The 27,178-nt window shown below is 40.6% G+C and overlaps 1 protein-coding gene across 1 annotated transcript in view; it reads left to right on the forward strand.

Moving 5' to 3' along the window:
* The first annotated feature begins 988 nt into the window (after nucleotides 1-988).
* Nucleotides 989-27,178, forward strand: part of Eya1 (EYA transcriptional coactivator and phosphatase 1) — a 141,711-nt gene continuing 115,521 nt past the window's right edge. The window contains exons 1-3 of the mRNA XM_059255682.1: nucleotides 989-1,035; nucleotides 2,557-2,684; nucleotides 24,794-24,871. Of these exons, the coding sequence (XP_059111665.1) occupies nucleotides 2,561-2,684; nucleotides 24,794-24,871 (202 nt within the window). The 5' untranslated portion in view covers nucleotides 989-1,035; nucleotides 2,557-2,560. The remainder of the gene's footprint in view (nucleotides 1,036-2,556; nucleotides 2,685-24,793; nucleotides 24,872-27,178) is intronic.

Here is a 27,178-nt window from a genome sequence, read left to right on the forward strand (position 1 = left end):
CTGCCTGCCCAAGCGTTGGCGGGAGCTTGCAAACCGGCAGCAGCTGGGCTCACCTGAACCTCATTACCTGCTGGCCCTTCAAACTGCCTCTGAAGGGCAAATTAGTGAAGCTGGGCAGTGAAGTTCCCCAGTTCAAATTTATCTGGAATCAAACCGAACATGCAGGCTGGCTGGGCTGGTGAATTAGAGTACTCAAATATGCATTGTACTTCAGTCTAAAAAATGGGACACATACACGCGCGCACACACACACACACACACACACACACTTACTTTCTTTCATGTTGTCCAGTGTAGCTGCACAAATACTCATTGGGTTTTAATTTGGCATAGTTTAAACAAGTACAGTGCTCAGTGCTGGGACTTTGGGTATGAAAACCTGCCTTTGCCTTGTGTCTTGAGCTGTACAGCATGGCCTGAAGCTGTTTCATTGACTCTTAAATGACAAATAGTAACTGGGAGAAAACCATCCCGATAAGGCTAGGAAGTGGTCAGGAGGCTAAGGGAGTGGGCGGGCGCTCTAGTTCAGCTGGCTAGAACAGAAGATGAAAGATCTGAGGATGCTGGGGGATTATTGCCTCAACTACTGCTGCTGTTAAACAGACTCATTTGTTAATAGCTATTTTTTTTTCCCTTCTTCCCAAGCACCTTTTCCAAGCTCTGGGGCGAGACTGCTTTGCATGTTGATTGGGGGAGGGGTAATCCCATTTGCAGCTGTCATAGGCCAGTGATGAATCACTAGCCCGTCATTTGACTGCCTGCCTTCCCCTCCTGACAAGGGGAGGAGGAGGACAGACCTGCAGGAAGAAACAACAGTTGAGCCCTCCACTTAAAGACACTATGCCTTTCCCGGCTGCCCCAGCCTCCTTTTTCTCTTTCGGTTAAAAGTGAGCGTTGTGGGGCTCAGCCATGTGCTCTATGTAATTAAGAGCTGACACCGAAGCACACTTAACAACCACTTCTGCTTTTCTACCCCTGGCCACAGGTGCAAACACCCCACACCGGTTCCGATGTTGCTCCTTCCTCACGCTGCAGGTAAGGATTTCGTTGATAGTCCACATTTTTGTAGCTTACCTTTCTGTGACCCGGATCTATTTTTGTCTAGCATTTCTTAATTATTTCTATTAATAGCAACAGCCTCGGTTGGAAATGACTTAACAGTTTGTGTGTGTGTGTGTGTGTGTGTGTACACATGTGTACATGAGTGCACTTGTAAAAAAATAATTAAGTGTACCGGAAAGGCATGTGAGACTTGGTTTGAGATGATTGCTGCCTGTTGTTAGGAAAACTGTATGTGGAAGGACAAGTAGGAATTAGTGGATCTGAAATCAGTTCTTGTTTGAATTCAGATACTTGAGGAAGTAAAATGGCTCATGGGAAGCTATTCTACAACTGGTAACCCACAATCAATTTCAGTGTAGCCTATAAATTAAAATGACCCCAGGTAAGGTGAGGAGCAAATATCAGCATGATATATCTGTAACATACTCCCCCTGGATTATTCATTTTTTAGAAAAAAATATGTAATTTTTAAAATATAGTGAATGTGCGTTAGGCATTACAGTTCGTGCTGTCAGCAAATGAAGCTGTACTGAGCATCTAATTAGTGACTTTAAATAGGCCCCCTGTCCATGAATAAGAGTGGTAAATATCAGAAGTGTCTGGTTCTGAACTTGTCTCTGAGTTGTGGCTGTTGTGCCTTCTACAGAAGTAACTGGTGAACTTAAGGCCATCTGGGAGGCATTGTACTGCTTTTTATATGGTGAAAATGCAAAATTACAGCATGGCATAGAATTTTCTTTCCCCCCCCTAAGTGACAGCTGAGGCGCTCTGAAGGCTCATGGTCCCACAGACCCTCTGTGTGTTGGCCTTATCCTTTTTCAATTGGCTACGGTGTATGTAATCCACAAAGCAAACAAGTGGGCCGACATCATGATGTTTTAATGCTGCATTTGTTTCAAGAGAAACAGAGGGACAATGAAGTCGTATGCCAGAGTAAACACATGCACCAGGACAATCTCACTCCCTGTCACCGGGCCGCAGGCTTCAAGTGCTTTATTTGGTTTGGAACCCATTAAATAACAATTGGGTGTTAAATTATAAAGGGAGGATCCAGTGCTAATTTATTAGATGAAACAGATTGCACAGAATAGTGATTTATTTCTGTTACACGTGTTTATGTATTTGCCTTTTCTTTTAGGAAAATAATGCTCCGGGGGATTGTTTTAATATAAAAATGACTGCGTGTTTTCTCCTGAATGTTAAAATAGATATTGTCTGACAGTAGCTTGTGAATTCAATTATACAAGAAGGGGAAAGATTTTAAAAAACTGCATGTGACACTTTGGCTACCTAGGATGAGTGATGCCTTTTAGTAGTACATGTGCTGAGAGGACTGAAGTCGGATGCAAGTTGAACTATTTCCAGTGTAAGAAAAGAGATACAATGGGACTTTTGTGCACGTGTGTTTCAAAGAAGGTGTCAAGTCATTAGCACATTAAATAGTGGTGTTATGAATTTGGTACATCTGTCAAACGCAAAGCTTCTTGTCTTTAGGTCTATGGAAATGCAGGATCTAACCAGCCCGCATAACCGACTGAGTGGTAGTAGCGAATCCCCCAGTGGTCCCAAACTCGATAGCTCTCATATAAATAGCACTTCCATGACTCCCAATGGCACGGAAGGTGAGTGTCTGTCTGTCTTGCTCTGCCCTTGTTTCTTCGACGGTGTGTGCCTTTTCATTGCTCGTGATCTCTGCCCTTAGAGTCACCAAACTCTTCCTTCTGTTTCTAAGGAATTTGACTTCATCCGTGGTTCCCATTAATTGAGAGTTGCAAATTCCTGGATTGTCACATTCCATAGACTGGCTTTATTTTAAGACATATATACACATACGTATTAAAGTATATACATGTGTATACAGAAAATGCTTTTAACTTGGAATATATTTCTTTGTGTTGGTCTGCATGTCCCCATCACAGTATTATTTTATATCGTTTTTCTCTATGACTACTGAAAATTTGGAATTATTTCATTTTATTTTCCATTTTGTTGGCAAATACAACCAAATTTTGAAAAATGTCAACATCAAACTGGATTACTTCGGATCAGCAAAGCAGTTTTGTGTCTAGTATTCCTGTGGCTTTGGCCACTATACTATAAACAAGAAGAGCCTAAAACTTAATACCTATAAAGTATGCAAGTCTGTTTGGCAAGTTTACGTAACATTTATTCACTTTCTTGAAGAATGAGTAGTATACTTTAAACATAGCATCATAATTATTTTAATATAATTAGTACATATGAATGTTTATGTGAATTGTATGTAAATAGAAACATCTACTTCAATCCATGTATATTTCAATTTTAAACACAGAAGGTTATATGTATACATTACTGTTATGTACAGTCACTTAGGTGCTATGCATATTTTTATAACTCAGATGTATGGAAGGATATATTACATGTTGCATTACATTTATTTTGACCGAAGTCCATGGGAAAAATCTTCACTGATATTGTTGCTTATTTACATGTTACTAAGCCATAGGGTATTGATGGATTCATGAAATAAATATTATTGGAAGTTCAATGGATTATCCATGCTAGAATTCCATTCATAGACAAAACCTTTTCTCTCAATTCTCCAATCATAACAAACTTTTATCTCAGATTTTAAAAAAGCATAAGCATAATTGAGTTATGTACAATTTTTATCATTTTTGTGTAGTGTTTGAGAACATATCTGGGAAAGTCTTTTAAAACTTATAAAGCTATAAAAATCATATAAAAGGATAAAGCACAATCAATTATTTCAGATATAAGGTGTCTTGATGTTTCTACCAATAGTAATGATTTTGATGTACAACTGTTCTGTAGCTCTCTTTACAAGTAAATATATTCCTGTGTTCTGTTTATGGAGAGTGGTTGTTGTCAGAAGGAGAAACTTTGGGCTGATTTAACAACATGGTTAATCTCTGGAGAAAGCAGCTTTCCACTGGAAACTTCTATTCATGTCAATCATCAATCAAACTGAAATTTACACAGAAGCCATTTTAATGTTTAAATAGAGAGTGTATACAGCTTGAACAGTAACAGCAAGTGATCAGTCCTGTCTCGTCTCTGGCTTGACTCTGTCTTCAGGTGGGAGCCTGTTAGCACAGACAAGGTCTGGAGACAGTCGTACAGCTCACCACAGGATCCTCCTCAGCTGGGCCCAGTGGATTGTCAGGGTGCTGGGCATTCAGTGAGAGGCTATCCATTCACACCCGTCACTCTCAAGCTCAAAAAGAAAGCCACTTAAACAAGGAAGACTAAGCCTGTTAAACTATTTTAATTCATAAAATTTATTGATATAAGAAAAATGATAAAATAATAACATTTTGTATATGATAGAGTGAACAGGAGTAAGATGTTTTCATCTTTCCAGCGGGTTACTGACATGCCACCTCCTATAAGTAAGAGCCACGTACTGTTTATGCAGAGTGCCTATACGTGTGAGGTGCTCCCTTGGATGGTTTTGTGTGAATGAGATGTGGTTTGATTTTAAAGAAAATGTGGAGCATCAACATATTTCTAAATACCTGTATCTCATCCATAGTCAGGAATATATTGTATATATATTTTGTAATATTTTTGTACAATTAAAATTAGCTTGAATAATAATATTCTAGATAATTTTGATAGTTGCTTGAAACAGTCAGTCTGTGAGACACTTAGAAAGTCATTTCCTTTCTTTCTTTCTTTCTTTCTTTCTTTCTTTCTTTCTTTCTTTCTTTCTTTCTCCCTCCCTTCCTCCCTCTTTCCTTCCTTTATTTCTTTTTTCTTCTTTGGTTTTCTGAGACAGGGTTTCACTATGTAGCTCTAGCTGTTCTGAAAGTCATTATGTAGACCAGGCTGGCCTTGAACTCAAAGATCCTTCTGCTTCTTGGCCTCCTGAGTGCTGGAATTGAAGGCATGCATCACTACCTCTGATTCTTAGAAGTAATTTCTTATCCTTAAAAAAAAAAAGTTAATTGTACAGACTCTGGTGATGCACTACACCTCCAGCATGAGGAAGTTGGAGACAGGAGGATCAATCAGGAGTTCAAAGAGATCGTCAACCAGGGAAGTGAGTTCAAGGCCAGTGTGGACCACAGGAGATCCTTTCTCCATGGTAAAAACACCAAAACTCTTGACAGTTTTAGGTCTTGGAAATGAACTTTCAAGGTTCACTTTCGAAGGAATACATAAGTATTCACTGAGTCCTCTTTTCAGGTTTGCTCAGTGTGCTTAAAGGCTGTGGTGGGACGCAATAGGATCAGAAGCCAAGCTAAAGGCTCACTAGACATTATTCAAAGCACTAAAGGAATATTTTTGTCGGTTTACTGGAAAATTTAGAGCATTTTTTTAGCTCAAAGCTTCAAATTATAGATGCAAATTTTCCTCATGATCTGTGTTATATGACTTTAGATCCAAATATATCAAAAAGTTCTAGATTATTCTTTGTGAATCAATTTATCGTGCTCCTTTTCTGTTCCATCATATTCTTGTTTCATTTCTCTCAGCTACCACCAGAGGAACTGGGCTGAAAATTAGCAAATGTATTAATGTCTGGCAAGCTTCCCTGGGATATAGTCATTATAGATTTTCCTATTCTTTCTTTGAGATATGATTTAGTTTGAAACCTGAAGTGTTTATCAATGAATTAGAGGACTGGGAAGGAAAAAAAGAAATTCATTATAACTAGCCACTAAAATCAGCACTTTTCTTCATTCTATAGCAAATACTTCACTTCTCTGTACACACACACACACACACACACACACACACACACACACACACCATGATAGATGTTTAAGTGACTTCCCAGCAGCCAGTTGAAAATAATCTCAGCTCAATTTAAATTAATTAAATGGCCAGAAAAACTTGCATACAGTTTACAGTTGGCTTTGGCTGAAATTGGATTTGGGCTGAATTGGGTTGTCTTCTCTCACTCAGAGCCAGTTATTAAACGTCCTGCCACCACTTGTCCATATCACTGAGGCTAAGAAAACAGAAAATCTTCTGTATAAAAAAAACCCCATAGCTTCATCTTGAGAACAAACAAGAAGAAAATATAATGGAGAGGCAGAGGATATTAAGTTTCTTCTGAAGTCTGCTGCCAAATTATTCTAAGATTCCATGCTTGTAGGTTCTACACTCATAGACTAGTGCCTGTCTTCATGGTTCATCTCAGGGATAAAGACAGAAACACACCAAGCTCCAGCCTCACGAGACTGTGCTTTTTAGTTTTCTAAACACAGTGTTCTTCGTTATAATAATTGAATATTGCATGTTGGAAAACGTTTAGCTCTTTGTATTTTTTTAAGGCCAACATCTCTGGTTCTTGTTGCAAGTTACTGCTGGTGTTATCCAGTTTAGAAGTCTTTGAAATGTAGAACACAAGTAGGTAAATGTAGTTCATTAGTGACACCAGTGAAGACTTGACAGGCAGTGGGAAAGTGTTGTTGGGAGAGATGAGTTTCCAACAGAGTCAGTGAATATTTCAATTAGTGTTGAACAGGTTCATTCAGGAGACACTAGTGAATGTTTAAAAGCACCACCTATGCATGATCCTGAACATTCCCCCCTAGTCTTTTGAGTAGTCTTCTAAGGTACAACGGAATAGAAATTTCCTATGAAAGACATTAAAATATCATCTCCCTTCACTCTATAGCAAATACTCAGTTCTCTCCATGTGTACACACACACACACACACACACACACACACACACACACACACACGCGCGCGCGCGCGCGCGCGCACGCAGTAGATATTTAAGTGCAACAGTCCAAGTGAAAGTCGTCCCAGCTCAACTGAAATCAATTAGATGATCAGCAAAACTTCCATGCAGTTTGCAGTTGGCTGTGGCTGAATTTACGTGGCTTGTCTGGTGTTATGTTAGATCATAATTTTGAAGAACTAAGCGTTTGGGTAAAGTTAGCTGAATATCAAAGTGTCCCGTGTGAAAGAAAGGGGGCTTTCTGGTGTGGGCATGTGCTCAAGCTTGTGTTGTGAAAGCCTTGTGTTGTATTCAGGATGTGAGAAGTCCTAGCAGACTACTTTTCTTCTAGACCCAGAGCCAGAGCAACAAAAGGATTTTTATTTACACACCTAATTAGGGCCTTGTTTGCAAAGCAGGGATTTTTTCCCCCCATCTTTGTTTTTTCTGATTGTCTTAAATTCACAAGAGCTTGAGATGGATGAGTTCTATACTGCCAATTTGAGTGTTTATTTTTGGTTGTATGGGCCTGGGGAAGGAAGAAAAAAAAGGGGGCTGAGTAAGGCTCAGACCTTCAGTTCCCAGTTTCCTCCACTGCACTGTACATTCAGATTCCAGCACAGGAAGCTTCCACTGAACCAGACACATGGGCTTAAATGATGTAAAGGCAGATGGAACTGGGATTCTCACTACCATCCAACTCAGGAATTCTACAGTAATTCAAATAGTAATTTCAAATTTGTGTATCAGATTTCCAAGATTGTGATCTTGAATTAGGTGGCTAAATTGCCTGCATTTAAAATGTAGTCAATTGTGTTTTGCATATTGCAGGGTGGTAGATTAATTCAATTACCCACATCTATATAACCAGAATCTATTTTAAAGTAGTTCTGTCATTTCCACAAAGCTTAGAACACTAGCAAATTATTGGAATTAGTTTTTTTCTCTGTATATGTCAGTAAAATGTAGTTCTGGCTGATGAGAATATTTTTAAGGCGTCTTGTTTACAGGAAGTCTTCTAACTCAAGTGAATGTGTTCCATTTGGGTTTGAAGCTGACCCTCACAGGCAATATTTGGGTATCTCTGCTTGAATATTCTGATGTCAATAGAAACATGTTAATCTAATTTCATCCTTGCTTACATTCTACACTTAATTCAGTTTCTGTGAGCTTAAGGGACACCATGAGGAAAAGCACTCCTAAAAACATTTTTAGAGTTTATTGATGGCCACAACATTGGCTTCTTAGAAATTCTTCTAAAGTAAAAGCTATGAAGGAATAAAATAATGAGTTAGAATTTAATATTTGCTATGTGTTATATACATGGAAATAATTCTCACATGTCTGTTAGTAATAAAAATAGCTGTTTAAGAACATTTTGTTGGTCATTGCACTGACTGTTCACCACATTTTTTTTTAAATTAAATCTTCAGGGAATTCCTGGAGCTGGCCAGGGGGATGGCTAAAAGTGTGGGTTTGGATCCCAGTGGCATAGTGTGGGACAGATGAGCTACCATGACTCAGTTTCCCCATAGCAACAAATCTCACGTTAGGCTTGCCATGAGCATGTAATGTAAACCTTGTGGCATATTTGGAACTTACTAAGCAAGAGCTTACTGTATCTATTAATATTAACTGCAAGACCATATGTAAATAATAGTCACTTCCATGCTATGATTCCTGTTCTACAAAGAAAGCTGTAAAAAGTTAAGCACCAAGTTTCAAGGCACATAACTTGTAATAGGTATCACTGGAATCTGTACTGGTATTTGAAGAACTGCTGGCAGAATCCAATGCCTGGGCTTTGCATCACTGCATTTTTCTCTGAAGAGAATATATGACCTTTCTCATTTACTAATGTCCTTCTCAATGCCTTCCTCTGCGATGTCGGAGTCCTTAAACATGCTAGCACCTTCAGCATGGAGGATGTCATTCAGTCATTCAGTAGTGAACATTAGACTGCACACAAGTTGAGGGTGGAGACCTGTGATAGAAGATGGACTTCATGATAAGGATGACTGCCCAAGAAAGTTGTGTCTGCGATCTCGTGTGTGGTTGTGGGAGAGTTCTTCCGTGTCAACATGCCTAGCATGTTGCTTCAATTGCTTCACTCTGGGGGAATGGTCTCTAACTAGTTTACAAAGCTTTCAACTTAATTACAATTCTGTCAGCCAGCCTCTGCTTGCTTGAAGCCTTTTGGAGATGAAAAGGCGATGGGAAGGCCCCTGCTTTTCATTACAATAGCCATTATTATATGCGCGTTTGTGAAATTCAAAAAACATTTTTGCTACTGCTCAGAGTAATTATCTTCTACTTTGGGAAATATTTTTTCAGTGCATAGTGAAGTGGATGGTCCTGTGCCTTTTGGCTTTGAAAATCCGATGTGGACATATTTGTCAAGGATGCCACAGGAACAGCTACAAGTTATATGTGGTTGGAAGAGACAGAACGGTTTAGTTCAGAGAACTAATTGGGTGGCATGTGTGAACCAGTTGGAGGACAGTCTTTTTTCACCTGTCACCTGTTAATAAACCAGTTCTATTCTAGTGAGCCAGGGATTCGGATGCCTGTTACCGGGAGCAGGCCCGGGGTTTCCAGGTACCTAGGCTGCTTATAGTTAGTGAGTAGATTTAGATGGCATATGTTCAGACTGTGTTCAGTTCTTCAGCTGCTAGTAGAGAGTCAGAGCTCTGTGACATCTCTGTCCTGGTCTTCCTGTATGAGCAAAAGTGCATCTGCCCCCAAACATCTTGTCTTCTGGGAGAAAACTATGTTTCCTTCAAGGAACACAGGTGAACTTTTAGGCAAATCCATACCTGTTTTAAGTAATTCCTGATTTCTTATAATGTCCAAGGATGCCTTGGTGGTGAACAGCATGTGTGAAGTATGTGTACATGTGTGAATCTTGGAGAAACAGCTTAGAATAGTTCTCCTCTCCTTGACTAATCCTGTGATACAAAAGAGAACAACCTACATGAAAATTTCCCTGGTACATAGGCAGGCTTCTGGGAATCTGGTGCCTGTGGTGTGACACCTTGCGTAGCCTTGCTGCAGTGGGAAGGGGCTTGGACCTGCCTAGGCTCAGTGTGCTGGGCTCTGCTGACTCCCCATGGGAGACCTTGATTTGGGGGATGTGGGGATGTGGGGTGTCTTGGGAGAGAGGGCTAGGGGGTGGGAGGAGGGAAGAGGGGGATCTGTGGGTGGTATGTGGAGAGAGTAGAAAATTTCTTAAAAAAGAAAATAAAAAAAAAGAAAATTTCCCATTTTGCCATTTCTAGTTTGGGAAGGAATAAAGGTCACCTCTTTTCTAATTCTTTTGGTGACTGGTAGAATCCCCCTTTGTGAAGAGAGACTCTAAGCTAGGAAAAGCTAGTTTAGGACCTCAAATGCTTATAAGTGAAAACTTAGTATGATTATGTTTGTGGCAGTTTGCTGGATTTGCAGATTATTTTTTTAGTTTTATTTCATGCCTCCACTATCCATTACACACATGCACATGTGCACACACACACACACACACACACACACACACACACACGCCAAAAAAAAAAAAAAAGTGGTGAGCTTATCCAGCATTCCAAGGAGGAGGGATGTTTAAGTAAGTACTCTCCACAATAGACATCAGAAACATTTTTTCCTGTAAAATGAGACAAAATTCAAACTGTCTACCAATCTTACCATTGTACCTATCAATAATAAGAGAGATTTTAGAGGAAAAATTATGAACTAAATTGTCTGACTTCTTAACACTATGAGACCATTATGATACCTGCTACATATTTAGTCATTTCATCTTCCAAATAATCTTGAAGATGAGGTTCTGCACCTGGTTTGAAAGCAGTTACGTGACCTATCTGCTCTCATAGGGCACATGGACTGTGTTGGAGAGGAGATGCATAAGCATGCTGTGATTGCCTCAGACCTTACATTCCTGTTTCCTAAAACGGGGGCTTTCCCACAGCACTGCTCCCCTTACTAGGCAGAAAACCTCATTCTTGCTGACATTCTTTACTTGCCTGAAGAATTTTTTATATCACCTTATCTAAGATTATGGCCAGGATGAAAAGGTTATAATATCCACATATATTTCTCCTTTGCCCAGTGGAGCCCCTGGACTCCTTGAAGGCAGGACAGACTTGTTCACTGTCCTTGGCATCTGGCAGCTTTGGTAACAGGTATTTGTTGAATGAATGCCCTTGTTACTAAGTAAATCATGTAAATGAGGCATTACAGGAGCAGGGCAGCCATTCATATTCATTACAGGAGCAGGGCAGCCATTCATATTACTTATAACACATTAACTATACAAGGAATTATTTAAAGCTTCATTTTCAGTGCTTTGGAAAGTACTCTTCACAGACCAATTCACAAAGCGGTCATGTGCTCTCCATCCAGTGAACAGCCACATGATCATCCCTGGTAGCTTTTGATTTGAACTTCAGTAGCCAATCTGCACTTGACCCATAAGAACTTACTATTTCACAAGTAGAACTGTTGGACTTTGAATTTTAGCAGTGATGAAGCAATTCCTACATAGTATGACAAAAGTGACATAATGATAAGGCTGTTGGTATTAGCATCTTTAAAATATGCCCCCAAAAAATGGAAGCAAAAATTTTAAGATAGGGGATGACTAAAGGAGAACTAATACATCCACACTTCAGTCAGTGTAAAGAGCGTGCTATGTGTGACAATGTCTCTTGTGTGCAATTGTGTATGCGTCTCTGTGTGTTTGTGTGTGTTGAGTATAGAACAGAGAGTATGGAGAGAGGAGACCAAAGTGACAGGCTGAGTAGGTGACGCAGGCTCTGGGTACCAGGCTCAGGACTTGGGCAGGTAAACGGAAGTGTTGTGACTGGGTCTGTGTTTTAAGCCATACACTTAAGTAGTGTGGGTGGTAAGAAAGGACACCAGAGGAGAAGTGGCGATGGTAACTTCCTTGAAGCCACGGCACTTATTTATGTGGTGTTGTCTCAGCACCAACCTCAGGTTTGCCTTGGGAGGTAAGTAAGACAAGAGCAATACTAAAACTGAAGGAAAGTACTGTTACATGATGGGAGAGCACGCCATTTACAGTCAGACCCACTGGGGCTCAGCGTCTCAGTTCAGCCGTTTATGTTCCATGTATCAAAGGTCGGTTTTCAGAGGCAGCAGAGCAGGCTAGAGGGGCCTTGAGGCCAGGCTGCCTCCACTGGAAGCTGGGCTCAGTCAGTCTCCAGCAGTCTAGTGGCAATACCTCCCGACCTTGATTTAGGCCTGTGCAATCAAGATGATATCAGGACCTACAGAGGGTACCTCTGGGATGGGTCAGTAGATTGAAGAGAGTCTGACTCACAGGCAGTGCTGCTATTGGCTGGTTTTGCTGCCTTCAAGCCTTCATTGCATAATGAGGATTACCGATTTATTCTTGATAGGACAATTAGCCTATCCAAAGCACTGAGAACAGTTACTGGCATCTGCTGCATGCTGAAGACATAGGAGCTACTATGAACTAATGATGACTGTTGTGTTCTAAGGAAGCATGTCGAATGGAGCTGATACGGCAGTATCTCTCTCCATAGGGGGCAAGCATATTTGCCCCTACTCTGGGCTCCTGACGCCACCGAACAGCTTTTGCAGGTACTCACAGAGTCCTTGATGAACTCAATAATAGCACTTAGTTAATACTGAGTGTGGGTAAGGTGACTATGTGGGTGCTCCTGGGGCTCAGTAAAAGACAGGAAAGGGGTACTAATCATTTGGTGAGTTGATTGCATTTTGGGCAAATAAACCATTTTTCCATATTGATATGATTGAGGTTCTGAGTCTGAGCCAGCTCATCTGCTTCCAATCTTCAAACACTGGTTGATTTTTACCATCTGCTAATTTGCAACATATACTGATACACTTCTCCTTGGTGCCCTGGTATTGGTAGACTAGCCTGTTTAGTGCCACTCTCCAGTTGTCTCAGTCTATGAAGAGGAGTGGTCCAAGATGCAAAAACTCTACTTGGGGAACATTTGACTCTTCAGTAGATTTATAAAAGAGGAATTAATTGTAGCAGTGAGAAACTAGCTGTATGATCTCAGCTGTTACTAAACATCTTTAGGCTGTAAATTTCACATCTTTGAAAGGAAACAAGTAAAATACATGCCCTTTAAGCTTGTAAAGGAGCTGTTCCTTGCTTCCAAAGTGTTCAGAACTTATTGGCCACAGAAGAGGTGCTTAACACATAGGTAGAAACTGTGTAATAAATTATCACTCCTCTATTTTAAAAGCTACATATGCATTATTTATGTCAGAAATGGAAACTGCTGTTTTGCCAGATTCTTAGGATGAGTCTTTTTTTTTTCTTTCTTTCTTTTTTAACCATTGTGCCATGTTTTTCTTATAACAAGCTAAAAATACTTAGCTCCCACTGTGGTTTCTAAAGGCTAGTATCTGTTAGGCACATTTAAAACCTGTACCCTTCAATATGGATAATTTTACTGAAGAGAAGAAAGAGGCATAAACAAACATGGATGCTAATGATGTGAATGATGAAATGTTTAGAAGAAATCTTTTACATATGCAACTTATTTGGGGATAAATGAAAAATGAGGCTTTTTTTTGTTTTTTGGGTTTTTTTGTTTTTATTTTTGTATTTTTGAGAACAGATATAGAAAAGCATAATAGCCTTCTAGCTCAGTCACACAGCACAGCAGGAAAATGTAAATGAATGATCCCAAGTAGTAGGTTTACAGTAATTCATCCGTCGGCCTCCCGGCTTTTCTGCACTCCGGCAAATGTCATCATACAGTACTGGGACAGAAGGGGAACAAGCATAGTTTTGTTTTTACTGTGCACAAAGCACTCTGAAGGAGTGTAGAAGTTGGACTATGAAGAATATCAGCTGACCCCTGCCTTAAGGTCTAGCCCTAGCTCAAGGTCTGATTGAGTGAGATACTAGCTCAAGGTCTGATTGAGAGAGGTACAATTTCCAACCTTTTGTCAAAAAAAAAAAAAAACCCTAAAAGACAATGATATTGCAAAATAAATTTTGGAGACTAAGACCTTCAGCCCACGACTCTAGAGTTCCCTAGGAGCAGGAGAAGGGAGTGCTAAAGGTGAGAAAATGATTTTTGTGTATAAAGCTTTGTATGTTTGTGTGTTTGGTGAGAACGTTAGCAAGTCACACGTACAACATTTTCATACGTGAACATCTGCTACATTTGTTCAAATGCAAAGCTTTGTCATCTGTTTCACAGAGATTTTGTCACTAATTACTTTCTCCATCAACAGATTAGCAAGAAGCTATCATTGAGTTCTGAAATATTCTGGTGTCAGAAAGAAGGGCTTCACTCTCAAGGCTAGAAGCCACCGCAAACAAAAGCTCTTCAGCTTGCTAGGCTCTGGCCAAGCTTCAAGGAGGAGGTGGAATCCGAGCTGAGTTAGGAAATGGGTAGAAGTTGAATAGGTAGAGAAGAGCTGGAATGCATGTGAAATGAGGGAGTGCTGTGAACAAAGGTAGGATAGTTTGGGGGACTGTGAGGAGACTGGTTGAGCTGAAGAAGGAACTGATAGGAGATAAGCTTAGGGGAGTCAAGTGAAGCCAAACTGTGGAGGACCCTGAGCATCAGGCTGAAGAATTTGAACTGCCTGGGCTAGTAGGAGAAGCCAGAGAGTATTTTGAGAGAGGGACCAATACCGTGAAAGTGTTTCAGGTATTAATCTGGCACCATATCTGGGAGTATTTGGAGTGAGAGGGAGTGAGCTCCAGGATAGTCTCAATCTGTTCAGATTTGCTGTGTTGGGAACCTGAGCCAGTGGGACAGCAGTGATAACTACAAAAACCAGCCAATTAGAGTTGTGAACAACCTTTCAAGGGAGTCTACATTTATTGTCTTATTTCTTTTCTAAAAGAGGGCCACAAACCTGGGCTTCTGCATGAGTCACTGCGCGATGACACTCTAGCATGCTCTGCTCCCCATGACTAACAGGTTTTGAAATCTCCTGCAATTCTCCTTGACCAGGTGTGTTGGTTAGATTTTTATTACTATGACTAAGTGCCTGGCACAACTAGCTGAAAGGGAAGGAGATTATATTTTGGCTTACAGTTTCAAAGGTTTCGTTTTGTGGTCAGCTGGCTGCATGTACCCGAACCCGAGGTGAGAGAAAGCATCATTGTGGGAGGGGCAGGCCACAGCAAAATGATTCAGTTCATGGTGGTCAGGAGGCAGAGGAAAGGCCAAGTGAGGAGAAATACCTTTCCAGAGCAGACCTTCATCCATCTAGGCCCCACTTCCTGTCTTCCACCACCTCCCAATCATGCTGCAGTATTGTAAGTCTATCAAGGGACTGACTAAGGTGTTGATTGGGCAGAGTCTCTAGAATGCAATCTTTTCCCAGAAGCTCATCCGCTAGCATCCAAGTACTCAGTCCATGAGCCAATGGGAGACGTTCTATACCATGTATACTCTCAAGTTCAAGTTTGGTCAACATGGTTTGCTTTTCATAAGGTTGTATAAGCTACTTTTAAAGAGTTAATATTTTTTTCCCCTCTTGGGAGACAGAGAAGATGACTTTAATATTTCGAGGATATCAAGTTGTAGTCACAATCCGAATAAGGAGATGCGTCATTTTCTAAGTGAGAGTTAACCAGAAGCAAAGCATTGAGTTTATAGTTATATATACTTTTGATAAAAAAAAAAAGTAACATGGCAGGTTAATGTAATTCAATGATGTGTTTTTAAAATCAAGCATATAAAAATGTAAATTTAGGAATATTTTCCACTTTCATTTACCATGTACCAATTTCACCTACTTTTCACCTCTTTTCATTTGGTGTCACGTGTTTCTTTTGGAATCATTTGGTACTGTTTTTAAAAAACATGTATTTTCACTTTAGCCTATGGTTTCAGAAAAAGACTCTTTAAATGGGTAAGTGATGGTGTCATTGAATCTGAACCATTACACGGTTGTGCTTTTCCCTTTTTAATCTCTACAGCATAATTTCTGCCAAAGCTAAGGTAATTTATTTGCCTGTCTCCTTAGGAAGTCAGGAAGGGCCCTCTCTAAACAAACAAAAACCCAAAGATAGGACTTGGTGATAATGAAACAATATTCATTTGACAAATGCATTCAAAACGACACAAGTGTTTTCTGTGTGTCCTGCCCATGGGAGACTTTGGTGAAAGAAGCTGCATCTCAGTTCCTGCAGTGATAATTTGGGAGGGCTAAAAGCTGTCTGAGATTCCAGTGTATTTATAACTGCCTGAGCAGTGTGCCTAATGGTGTAAGTTCACTGAAACTCGTCTTCAGGTAGCATGCATCTCTGACCTTCTTCATCTGTTCCTTCTACACCTGCTTGATTCTGTGAGCCAAATACTGGCCTAAGTTATGTAAAGATAGAACAATTTAAAAATGCTTCTCCTGCTGTGAAAATAGTTATCATACATCAAGATGGATAAGGCTCTGAAATATAAAATGGGGTAGAAGAGGATACATATGGAGATAAATAAGTATTATATATATTTTCTAAATGGATGTATCTTCTATATATCATATACAACATAAATTTTATATTCTATATTTTATATATAGATTGACTATATATGTATATATATATATTTATTTATTTATTTATTCTAAAGAAGGCACAGACACAGGTTTTGAAGTTCAAGGAGAAACAATTATGCCTGAGTAGTAGATTAAGGATAACATCGTAGTATTTTCAAATGAAACTTGGAGTATATAATTCAGCTCAGAAAACTTATACAATACTTAATGTGAGTGAGTAAGAGTCTGGCAAAGCTAGAGCTGGGAGGAAGCCATGGCTACTGTAGGGTAAGTGTCTGTATACAGAGATCTGTGGTACCTTTTTAGAGCACATAGATTACAGTGTCTCACAGAGTCAGGACAACTAGATGGGGCTGGATGTTTCATAAGAGTCTAATGCATGATTATTAGGGAATAGAAACTTCATTCATGCCTATTGAGTACCCTCTAAAGACCTCAGTGCCAGAAGTATTATACAAATCTAGGCCACCAAAATATAAAATTGCCTACAGGTGTGAGAGTGGAGCTGCTGATCCAATCTCCCCAGTTTTCTAAGAGGGAGAAGGTAATTAGGAAGGAGAGTGACCATGAAATTTAGAAGGTAAATGTAATAGATGACTGTGGTAGAAGTTAATACACATGATTTGTTAGCTTTCTGTCACTGTAACAAATATCTGAGGTAACTAGGTTATAAAGAACAAAGGTATGTTGTCTATGTTTTCTGAGCCCATGAACAGGTAGACTCAATACCTCACCCCTCCGCCATTATTGGAGATAAAAGCCAGGACATTATGTAAGCTAGGGAAGTGCTCTTTCAGTGTACCAGTGGGCTACATCATGGCTTTTCTCTTCCCATGTACCAGTGGGCTACATCATGGCTTTTCTCTTCCCGTGTACCAGTGGGCTACATCATGGCTTTTCTCTTCCCATGTACCAGTGGGCTACATCATGGCTTTTCTCTTCCAGTGTACCAGTGGGCTACATCATGGCTTTTCTCTTCCAGTGTACCAGTGGGCTACATCATGGCTTTTCTCTTCCAGTGTACCAGTGGGCTACATCATGGCTTTTCTCTTCCCGTGTACCAGTGGGCTACATCATGGCTTTTCAGGTTCTGGTCAGGGGAAAGATATTTCATCATGGCTAGAACACTTGGCACAAGAAAATCATTCATCTCATGGCTGGGACATGAAAAGAGATTAATAATAACAAAATTAAAAGTTTCACAACCTTCTGTAATATCACACTAGGGGACCATGTCTCTACACCAGCTTCTGAGGCATTCTTAAGACCCAAGCTACAGTGACCAGTAGTAGGATCTAAGGAATGAGGAGGCAGAAAAGAAATAGCATTGTGACTAAAAATGATTTTATAAAACCTGAGCCCTTCAAAGGGAAGTGGTGGTGATATGTTTGGTTAGGTTGAGTTTGACTTTAACCAGGTAACTGGTTTCTATGGCAACACTGTGTGTGTGTGTGTGTGTGTGTGTGTATGTGTGTATATATATGTATATATACATACATATACAGAGATTGCGGGGCTGTCCATATAAAATCATTTTTAAAAGGCATGGTAAGGAAAAGTATTGTGAAGAAAAATGCGGACAGGTGGGAAGGAGGTGAAACTGTAGAACCACAGGATAGACAAAGGCAAATGATCTGGGGGGAAAAAAGAAAGAAAATACATTAGAAAAAAAAGGAACTGTTGTTGTAGTAGGGTAACCAATGATTTAAAACAACTGTCAAGGAAAGGGGTTTCTTTAGAAGGATTAAAGAAAATGAAAACAGAGAGAAGTTTGAGCTAGGAAGTTGGAAAGGCCGTCTAGGGCAGCAGCAGATACTAACCAGAGGTGCGGTAGATTAGAGAGGGAGTCTGCGATGAGAATAGAAAAACAGATACCCAGAAAACTTGAAGGTTAAAGAAGACAGCTTGAGAAGAAACATCATTGAGAGACAATTCATGAACACTTAAACAATTAGGAGAGGGGCTAGGGACAAAGCACATGGTAGCTTAGGGTCCAGTGCTCAGTTCTGAGTCCGGCAAACCAAACATTCAGGGAGTTCTGTCTGTGTCCCTGGGTACAAGAGAAGCAGCTTTGTGAGAAGTAAGGATCCTGCGAAACCAAGCAGTGAGGTATCATCGTAAAGGATGCCCGGAAGAGATTTGAGGAATGAGGTAAAAGTAAGCCCTGACAGAGGAGGGGAAACTTTGAACATAATCTGCGGACATGTTTCAGGAAGAGGAAATATTAACACACTCTCAATATTCTCTATAAAATATTTGGTGAGGGCATATGGGTGGGGCATGAGGTATGGTTTGGGAACTAAGCAAAGTGGGAAAGATTCCATGAAGATATTTCAGACAGTTGACAATAAATGGAAAACATCCTGTCCCCTGATGTGATGGCTCAAGGGAATGAAAGGAGAAAGGGCCCTGTTTAAGTGGGATTCGTCAGCATGTTAACTGGTTCTAGTCTGTCATGTTCACTGCGTAGAACAGCTGGCTGAACAACAGCAATGAGAAGTTGCCCATCCTGTGATTCGAGATTGACAAAAAGACACTTGGGAACGTGAGACCACACAGCACATAGAGTGGAGACCAGACATGGCAGGCACTGGGTTCCACACCGGCCACATGAGGCTGATGAAGTGGGAGTCGGGGAGCAGACAGGGGTTTGGAAAGACTGAGGTTCTGATGAACGTTAAGAGTGTGAGTCTGGCAGAAGTGAAGAAATGAGGAAGATTAACGTGATGTTTCTTGGAGGTGATGCAGTTTTAGGCAGTGTCTTAGGGGGATCGCTTTATAGTCAAACTTGAACAAATATAATTGAGAGAGGAAAGAATCACAGAGAGAAGCAGTCCCTGTGTGTCTGAGCTTATGCCAACCAAAGAACTGTGAGATGAGCTTAGATACTGTCCAGGGAGTAGGGAGGGGACTGACTGCTGCTCACTCAGCCTGCTGCCATTCAATGTCCATGTGCCCTTCTGGGCAAATTCATCATTGCACAGGCTGGCTCTCAGTCCAGCAAGCAGAGTTACCATTTGGGACTGAACTTGCTTTGCGGTTTTATTAATACATGGGAGAAGGATCACTCATAAAATGGATTGAGCACTTCTCTGATTGCCCTATGAGTCTGGAGATGTGTTTTCATGACCATAACATTTAAAGTTCATCCAGAAGTTGATGAACGTGGAATTAGGGTGCAGGGGGCTAGTTGGCTGATCATCACAGCTAATCTCCCCAGGCTGCAGTGGTCTGAAAGGCAAGTCTCCACTTACAGTATAGAAAGAGGCTTTCTTGTTTTCATGGATCAGCTTACCGTAAAGAATGCTAGAATTTCGACGTGTATTCTGAAATTTCTGGTCACTGCTGCCTCGTGCATCATCTTTCTCCTGCTGACCTGGTCCTTCAGAAGAAAAGCGTACGCTGATAATGGTAATAGCCAAGGCACTAATTGTCTTAATGTAATTGTGATTTAGTCCCGCCTTCTTGAGTTATTCCCCAGATGCCTTGCTTGATTTGATTTTGGCTTTCCCTAGGTAAGGCCTCAGTGGTTGATTTTTCCCTTTAGGTTCTCTCATTCCTTTTGTAAGGATAAGCTTGACTTTAATGTGAAGCTTCTGATTGATTTTAACATTATTATCTGTACCTTAAAAAAATGCTTTTGGAGCCAGGGATGTAGGTTAGTGGCAGAATATTTTTCCAGCATGCAACTCAACCAGTGAAAATAAATATTCTGATTTCTCATTCTTCCAGAGATATTGTAAGGAGAGGATGAGTGATTATAAAAGCATGGGTTCTGGACCTAGTGCATGGCTGAAATGGTGGGCTATGGTCTGGACCTAACTCATGGCTGAAATGGTGGGTTCTGGTCTGGACCTAGCACATGGCTGAAATGGTGAGCTCTGGACCTAGTGCATGGCTGAAATGGTGAGCTCTGGTCTGGACCTAACTCGTGGCTGAAATGGTGGGTTCTGGTCTGGACCTAGCACATGGCTGAAATGGTGAGCTCTGGTCTGGACCTAGCACATGGCTAAAATGGTGAGCTCTGGTCCTAGTGCATGGCTGAAATGGTGGGCCTGGTCCTAGTGCATGGCTGAAATGGTGAGCTCTGGTCCTAGTGCATGGCTGAAATGGTGGGCCTGGTCCTAGTGCATGGCTGAAATGGTGGGCCTGGTCCTAGTACATGGCTGAAATGGTGGGCCTGGTCCTAGTACATGGCTGAAATGGTGGGCCTGGTCCTAGTGCATGGCTGAAATGGTGGGCCTGGTCCTAGTGCATGGCTGAAATGGTTATAATCTTAATTTATTTCATTCTCATCTGAGTATATAATACCCAGTAACAGATACCTTTATCCCAGGTTTATGTTCTTGGCAGTAAAGCTAGATTGAAGTGCGTTAGTAATAAGCTGTGGTTTTTAACTCTGAATACCGCTGCTGGTGATGGTGGTGAACACGGTTTCAGCTCCTTCTTGGTACCAGATCTTTCACATAACACTCTGTGAATCTCTATTACATTTCTGTAACATAGATAATTTAAAAACATTGTGTAAAAAGATGATTAGGGCCAAGGAATTAAATTGTAGAAAGTTCAGCAGCGGGTGGTTAGATATTCCTACCTCAACACTGATGCTCAAAGGCGTTAGTAGATGGAAATTTGTGGAACATCTGAAGGGTAGCAGTGGCCCAGGACAGCTGAGATCTGGAGTGTGTGGTCACAGGAAGGAATTTCTGCATGTCTTAAAGGACATCTATGAGAGACAGTGGCCCAGGGTGGGATGGCAGGCCAGAACCTGAAGCAGAAGGAAAGAAGAGACACAGGTGTGTCAGTAATAGAAAAAAAAAAATAGCTACTTTGTAGTAAACTGAGGTCATATGACAAGCGGAATGGTATGGGGGAGGTAATCCTGTAGTTAGAAAACATTGTTTATAGATTTTTGCCCTCTAGTCAGGAAGTGTAGATAGGAGGGCTGTTCTCAAATGTCACAGTACCTTCTAGAAAAAAAAAAAAAATCAGCATGTGGTACTTGAAAATCCAAAGCTTGGGAGAGGTGTTTTGTTATGCCATTTGCAGCCTATTGCTGTGTATGATCATCCAGGTGAGATGGAGTGGGTCAGATTCCCGTGGGCACATACTGCTTTTGTCTCTTTAATTCTTCAGTCAGTGTATAATTGGCCATAACCAAGCCAGAAATAGTTAGGTTTTTTTTTTTAACTTTTCCTTCGTGTGTGTGTGTGTGTGTGTGTGTGTGTGTGTGTGTGTGTGTGTATACATGGGTTGTCTTTTCCTATCACTTTCCACATTGCATTTTGAGGCATGGTCTCTCGCTAAGCCAGAAGCTCCCTGTTTAGGTTAGACCGGCTGGCTAGAGAGCCCTCGGAATCTACCTGTCTTCCCTCTCCTCTCAGCACTGAGGTTACAGGTGTATGCTGCCATGCCCAGTTTATGTGGTCCTGGAGATATGAACTCGGGTATTCTTACCTACACAGCAAGCCCCTTATCTGCCTTAGCCCCTCAGAGAATATCTTACATCATTAGGCCTCTGTTGATCAGAGTATTCAATTACAGGGCTGATATAATCATGCACATCCTGGTAGTTACTTCATGGACATCATCTCCCCTTTAACAGGGAGCCTTTTTAGAAACTGAATTTAGTGGAACTCTTTAGTTCTTAGTGTATAGATGGCTGTGTTTGAACAGTGCCAAAAGGCAATGATCTTGGGACCTAAGAGAGAATATCGTCTTCCCTTCCTTTCTTTCTTGCCTAGTTTTAATGGATTTCAGGAACAATTGAAGTTCCTGGTTGGGAGTGAGAGTTGCATTTGATTGAGCTGGATCATGCAGAGATGTAGCTGTCAGGGGAATGGAGATAGAGGGGGTTTTGTTGTAGGTAAACTTTCTCAGAGTAACTGTATAGTTCAAGCTATAGAGTCACTGACCTTAGATTTGGCAGACTTAGAAGCAATTTGGACCAACAGCCTAGGCAGTGGAAGACTTCTTTCTTCATCTTTTCTTGATATCTGGGCAAGGGATTTCTACTTGAGCTCATCCAGGAAGCTCACTGGTCTGGAAGCTCTGAGGGTGGAACTGGCAGAGTCGTACTTTCTAATCAGACCACAGCTGGTGGCACCAAGCCTCAGCCGCCGCCTTCCAGCTCTAACTTTTCTCAAAGTGCTACTTACTTATTACCATTTCATCAAGCTTTGGTCACGGGGCTGGGAATAAAGGAACTCCCCAAATTAAATCCCAGTTTGGATGCTTCCTGGCCTCTCTGGTTTCAGTCTTTACACGTGAGAGAGACAACAAGATGATGCCTGGCTAAGGAGTTTCGGAGACCTCGCAGACCTTCCCACATGCTGATAACATCCATGAAGAAGCTGACCCATAGTAGGCATTTTACATGGTCAGTCTTCATTTTACCGCATTCCACCCTTTGGCTCAGCATATGGTATTGGATCTGGAGTTGGGCGTCCCACTAGTGGCCAGTCTAGAAAGTGGACTTAGAACAATTGTCTGATTTGATGAGGGCATTGTGTCAGGTCTTTAAAGGAACATGAAGTATAATGTGGACATCTTAAGCATGAAACCCCTGTAGTTACTGTTGGCTTTCCTACAGCTGTGGCGATGTCGTGGTTACGAAGGGCAAGAACATTAGGTGGCCGGTGGCGTGGGGGAGAAGGGAACGGCAGCCTTCTGTCGGAATGGATTAGCATCAGCTAAGACTTCTAACCCAAAACAACTGGCAGAAAAGTGAAAACTTGACTCAGAACTTCAGTCTCACTGTTGTGTGGTCTACATGAAAACAGTCAGGCAGAATGATTTCCATTAGTCTCGGTGTTTGGGTTTTTTTTTTTGTTTCTTTTTTGTTTTTTCTTTTCTCCTCAACTTTGTTTAGAAACCATCTAAGTAATTAATTTTTTTTAAATGACTGTCTGATCCATCGACTTATAACGTTCATGTGAAAACCACTCGTCATATCTGTGTAACATGCTTAGGGCCAGGGCTTGGGCTGGATGAGTCCTCTGCCTGGTGTTTTGGAGAAATCAGTGACACTGAGACAGAAGAGCTATTTTCTCCATCATCTTCTCCCATTCCAGAATGTTCTTACTTTGAGGGAGGAACCTCTCTTCCTGAATACTCTATGGTCATAACCTTCACTTCAGGGAACACAGAGTTTCAGGTTGACTTTAGAGTGTGCATTTCACCCCTGAAAACATGAAAACAGAGAAAAAGTCACCCTCATACATAGGTTAGGAGCATGTCAGTAATGGCACTCCAGAAAAGGGATTCCAAACCTAGGGAGGGAAAAGGCAGATGTTCTCAGTTCTGAAACACTTGGGCTCTGTTTGGTGGTATATAGTGATTCTGTCATTCTGTTGGAAGTAGGTTTAGTAAACATCCTATGACCTAAATCAGAATATTATTTCTCAACCCTAAGGAACTTTGTCAAAGATTATATATACATTTACAAATATATTATGCTTATGAATTTTTCTTCTCATACTATCTTTTGTCAATATTATTTTGAAATGAGAAAATTCCTTTTTTCTTCACTGTGCAAAAACATATTGATGAATTGGTCATATGAATGGCTTGGTGATAGGAGTTCATTAGCTTGAGGTTGTATCTGCACCATACTAGGTATCTAAGGAAGTGTGTGTGTGTGTGTGTGTGTGTGTGTGTGTGTGTGTGTGTAGTATGTATAAGCACATACTTGTTCTCAATCATCATAGAATCAGTTGGTCTTAAGGATGGCCACTTATTTCCTACTTCTTAAAACCCTTTTAAATCTTTCCTTCTGATTGCTTGGCTAAATAACAGATTTTTAACAAGCACCAAGAAATAATTTCACGGCCGGGCGGTGGTGGCGCACGCCTTTAATCCCAGCACTTGGGAGGCAGAGCCAGGCGGATTTCTGTGAGTTCGAGGCCAGCCTGGGCTACCAAGTGAGTTCTAGGAGAGGCGCAAAGCTACACAGAGAAACCCTGTCTCGAAAAACAAAAAAAAAAAAAAAGAAAGAATTTCACATTACATATTGTAAGTAATGTTTTCACTAATAAGTAAAGTAGTATATACTGAAAATGATTTTAATTAGTTTTGAAATTCTTCCTTTAAAGCAGTGCTTCTCAGCCTGTGGATCCGGGTCCCATATCAGATATCCTGCATGTCAGATATTTATACTATGATTCATATAACAGTAGCACAATCACAGTTATGAAGTAGCAATGGAATAATTGTATGGTTGGGTGTCACCACCACATGAGGAACTGTGTTAAAGGATCACAGCGTTAGGAATGTGGAGGACTGTGGCTCTGAAAGGTAATTTATAACAGAAGGACTTTCTTACAGAAAAGAAACTTAACATGACAATTTTTCAAAAGAGAGTCTTGCAAGAAAATCTGACTTATATTCAAATGGAAAGATACTGTCTTATAAAATGATTTCTCAACATTATTTAGGATGTTATACATTCTCTCCCACACCTTTACAAATGACTACTAACTCACTCTGTGATGATGTGTGCTTACTTTTGTAGTTAAAACAGAGCCAATGAGCAGCAGTGAAATAGCTTCAACAGCAGCAGACGGGTCTTTAGACAGTTTCTCAGGTTCAGGTAAGGAACGAATATTAGATTTTCCAATTCGCACTAAGCATTGTATTTCCTACTTTATTATATGAATCTAAGTGTTTATGTAAATATATGAGTATTCACAAACACAAATGTAAATATAGCTCTCCTCCCAATCACAGACAAACAATTCTGGTGTTTGTAGTCCCTGTGAAGTTTATACAAATAACGTTGGTGTCCAAAGGAGATAAAAGGACTTTTGTTCTTCATTCAACTAAATTACCTTTATATGCAAAGGATGTGTCTCCTTTTATTATTTGTATCATTTTTCCAATCATGCAAGTTTGCATCAGCAAAATGACTTTTCAAGACATCCTAAATAGACTTAGTTCCCCCAAACTTTACTCTGAAGGCCTATGTTGGGTTGACTCTGTTGAGCAATGTTATATTCATAGGTTTTCATCACTCTCATATTAGTAGAGCCACTAGTAAACAGTACACATATCATGTCTGTCACAAGGAAAACACTCAGAAGAACTTAATGGTTGCAATGGCTTACCATGAGACCCTTGCCATACACTTGACAAGCTACCCAGAGTGTTTTATTTTATTGAAGAATGATTTCTATCAGAGACAATTCTTAAGTTGTATACTCTTGTTATATTGCCTGCTGTGTTTTTGAGACCTATGTTTTAGAAGTGCTGTGCCTTCATAGATTTATGATTGATGAGCTAGTTCTTAAAATCACATATTTACAATTCACCGCAATGGAAAGGAATTATATGCACATATAAAATTAAGTATACATACACAATTTTGGCACTAATGATATTAAATGGAAGCAATAAAAATAAACAACAGAGCATATTATGTCTTATTCTTTCACAAAATATTAAATGGAATTTAGCTCATTCCAGGTAATGTGCTTTGTGCTATTGTAAATTCATAGGTGTAAGAAAATGGTCCCAGTTCAGGACGTAATGAGACCAACAAATGAAAAATTATCCCAGTAGAGTTGGACAATAGCGGAGGGAAGACCTAAGATTGTAAGAACACCCAGGCGGGGATCTAGTAGAGATCAGGCCAAGGCAGACTATTAGGAAAGATGTCCAAGATTAACACTCAGATTTAGGAAACAAATAGCAAAAAGTTCATGTGGAACCATGGAGGAGGACACTGACAGATTGGCTACTCTATGTGAGGGGACCATAGCCCAGAGGGCATGGAATGGTGGGAACTGACAATGGTCAGACATTCCTAATGGTTGCTGTGTGAGCAATGTGGATGTGCTACAGAGGGGTGGGTTCAGAGTCTGAGGACGCCAGCAAGATCTTCCTGGAGTTTATTTTAGCCTCTGTACAATGGGAGACCTCAAAGGACAGGCTGACGCTTAGGTTCGTATTCAGTCATGCTTGCTGGGGCAGTGTATTTGAAGACACCTGAATTCAAGTGAGAGACCAGTTGAAAAGTTTTTGCACTAATTGGATTAAGAAATATTAAAGATGGGGCTGGAGAGATGGCTCAGCTGTTAAGAGCACTGGCTGCTCATTCAGAGGATCCAAGTTCGATTCCCAGTGCCCACATGGTGCCTCACAATTGTCTGTAACAGTTGTGTCAATGTAATTGTCAAGCCCAGGGGATCTGACACCCTCACACTGATGTATATGCAGGCAAAACACCAATGCACATAAAATAAAAAAAAATACATTGTTTTAAAAAAGAAATCTTGAAGAATCATTGTAAAATTCTGGCAATGGGAATGGGAAAATGAGGGATTCGATACATTTATGGAGCTTAAGTCATCCATGACCATCGGGCATTGGGTCAGTCAAGCAAGACAGAGAGAAGTAGAGCTAGGCATGTGTGGAGCATGTTTGACACATCAACATGGGGCGTGTTGAATGAGATGTATGAGCTTCCTGAAGGTGCTAGGTAGATTAGGCACTAGAGCTCAGAAAGTTTGCAGATGAGAAGTTTGGAAGTATACAGGATGGTAAAGTTAGTGGACTTTATTAAAGTTGAAGACATGACAATGGAAATAATTAGAGATGTAGAGATGAAGCGAGAATATTGAATTGGAAGTGAAAGCAGAGAATTTAAAGGAAGCACTGTCTATATGGCAGATTCATTCATACATAGCCATTACTTGTGTGTGTATGTATATACATTCATAAATACTTATGTGTAGTGTATATGTAGACACACAAATCTTAGTACTATGAAGTGAAAGGTAGGTTATGTAAGAGTAATGTTCTTGGAAACCTGTGGTGAGGCACAGCTTTAGTTTCAACACTCAGAGACAGAGGCGGGTGGATCTCTGAGTTCAAGGCCAACCTGGTCTACAGAGTGAGT

Source organism: Peromyscus eremicus, chromosome 2, assembly GCF_949786415.1.
Source record: "Peromyscus eremicus chromosome 2, PerEre_H2_v1, whole genome shotgun sequence".
Taxonomy (NCBI): Eukaryota; Metazoa; Chordata; class Mammalia; order Rodentia; family Cricetidae; genus Peromyscus; species Peromyscus eremicus.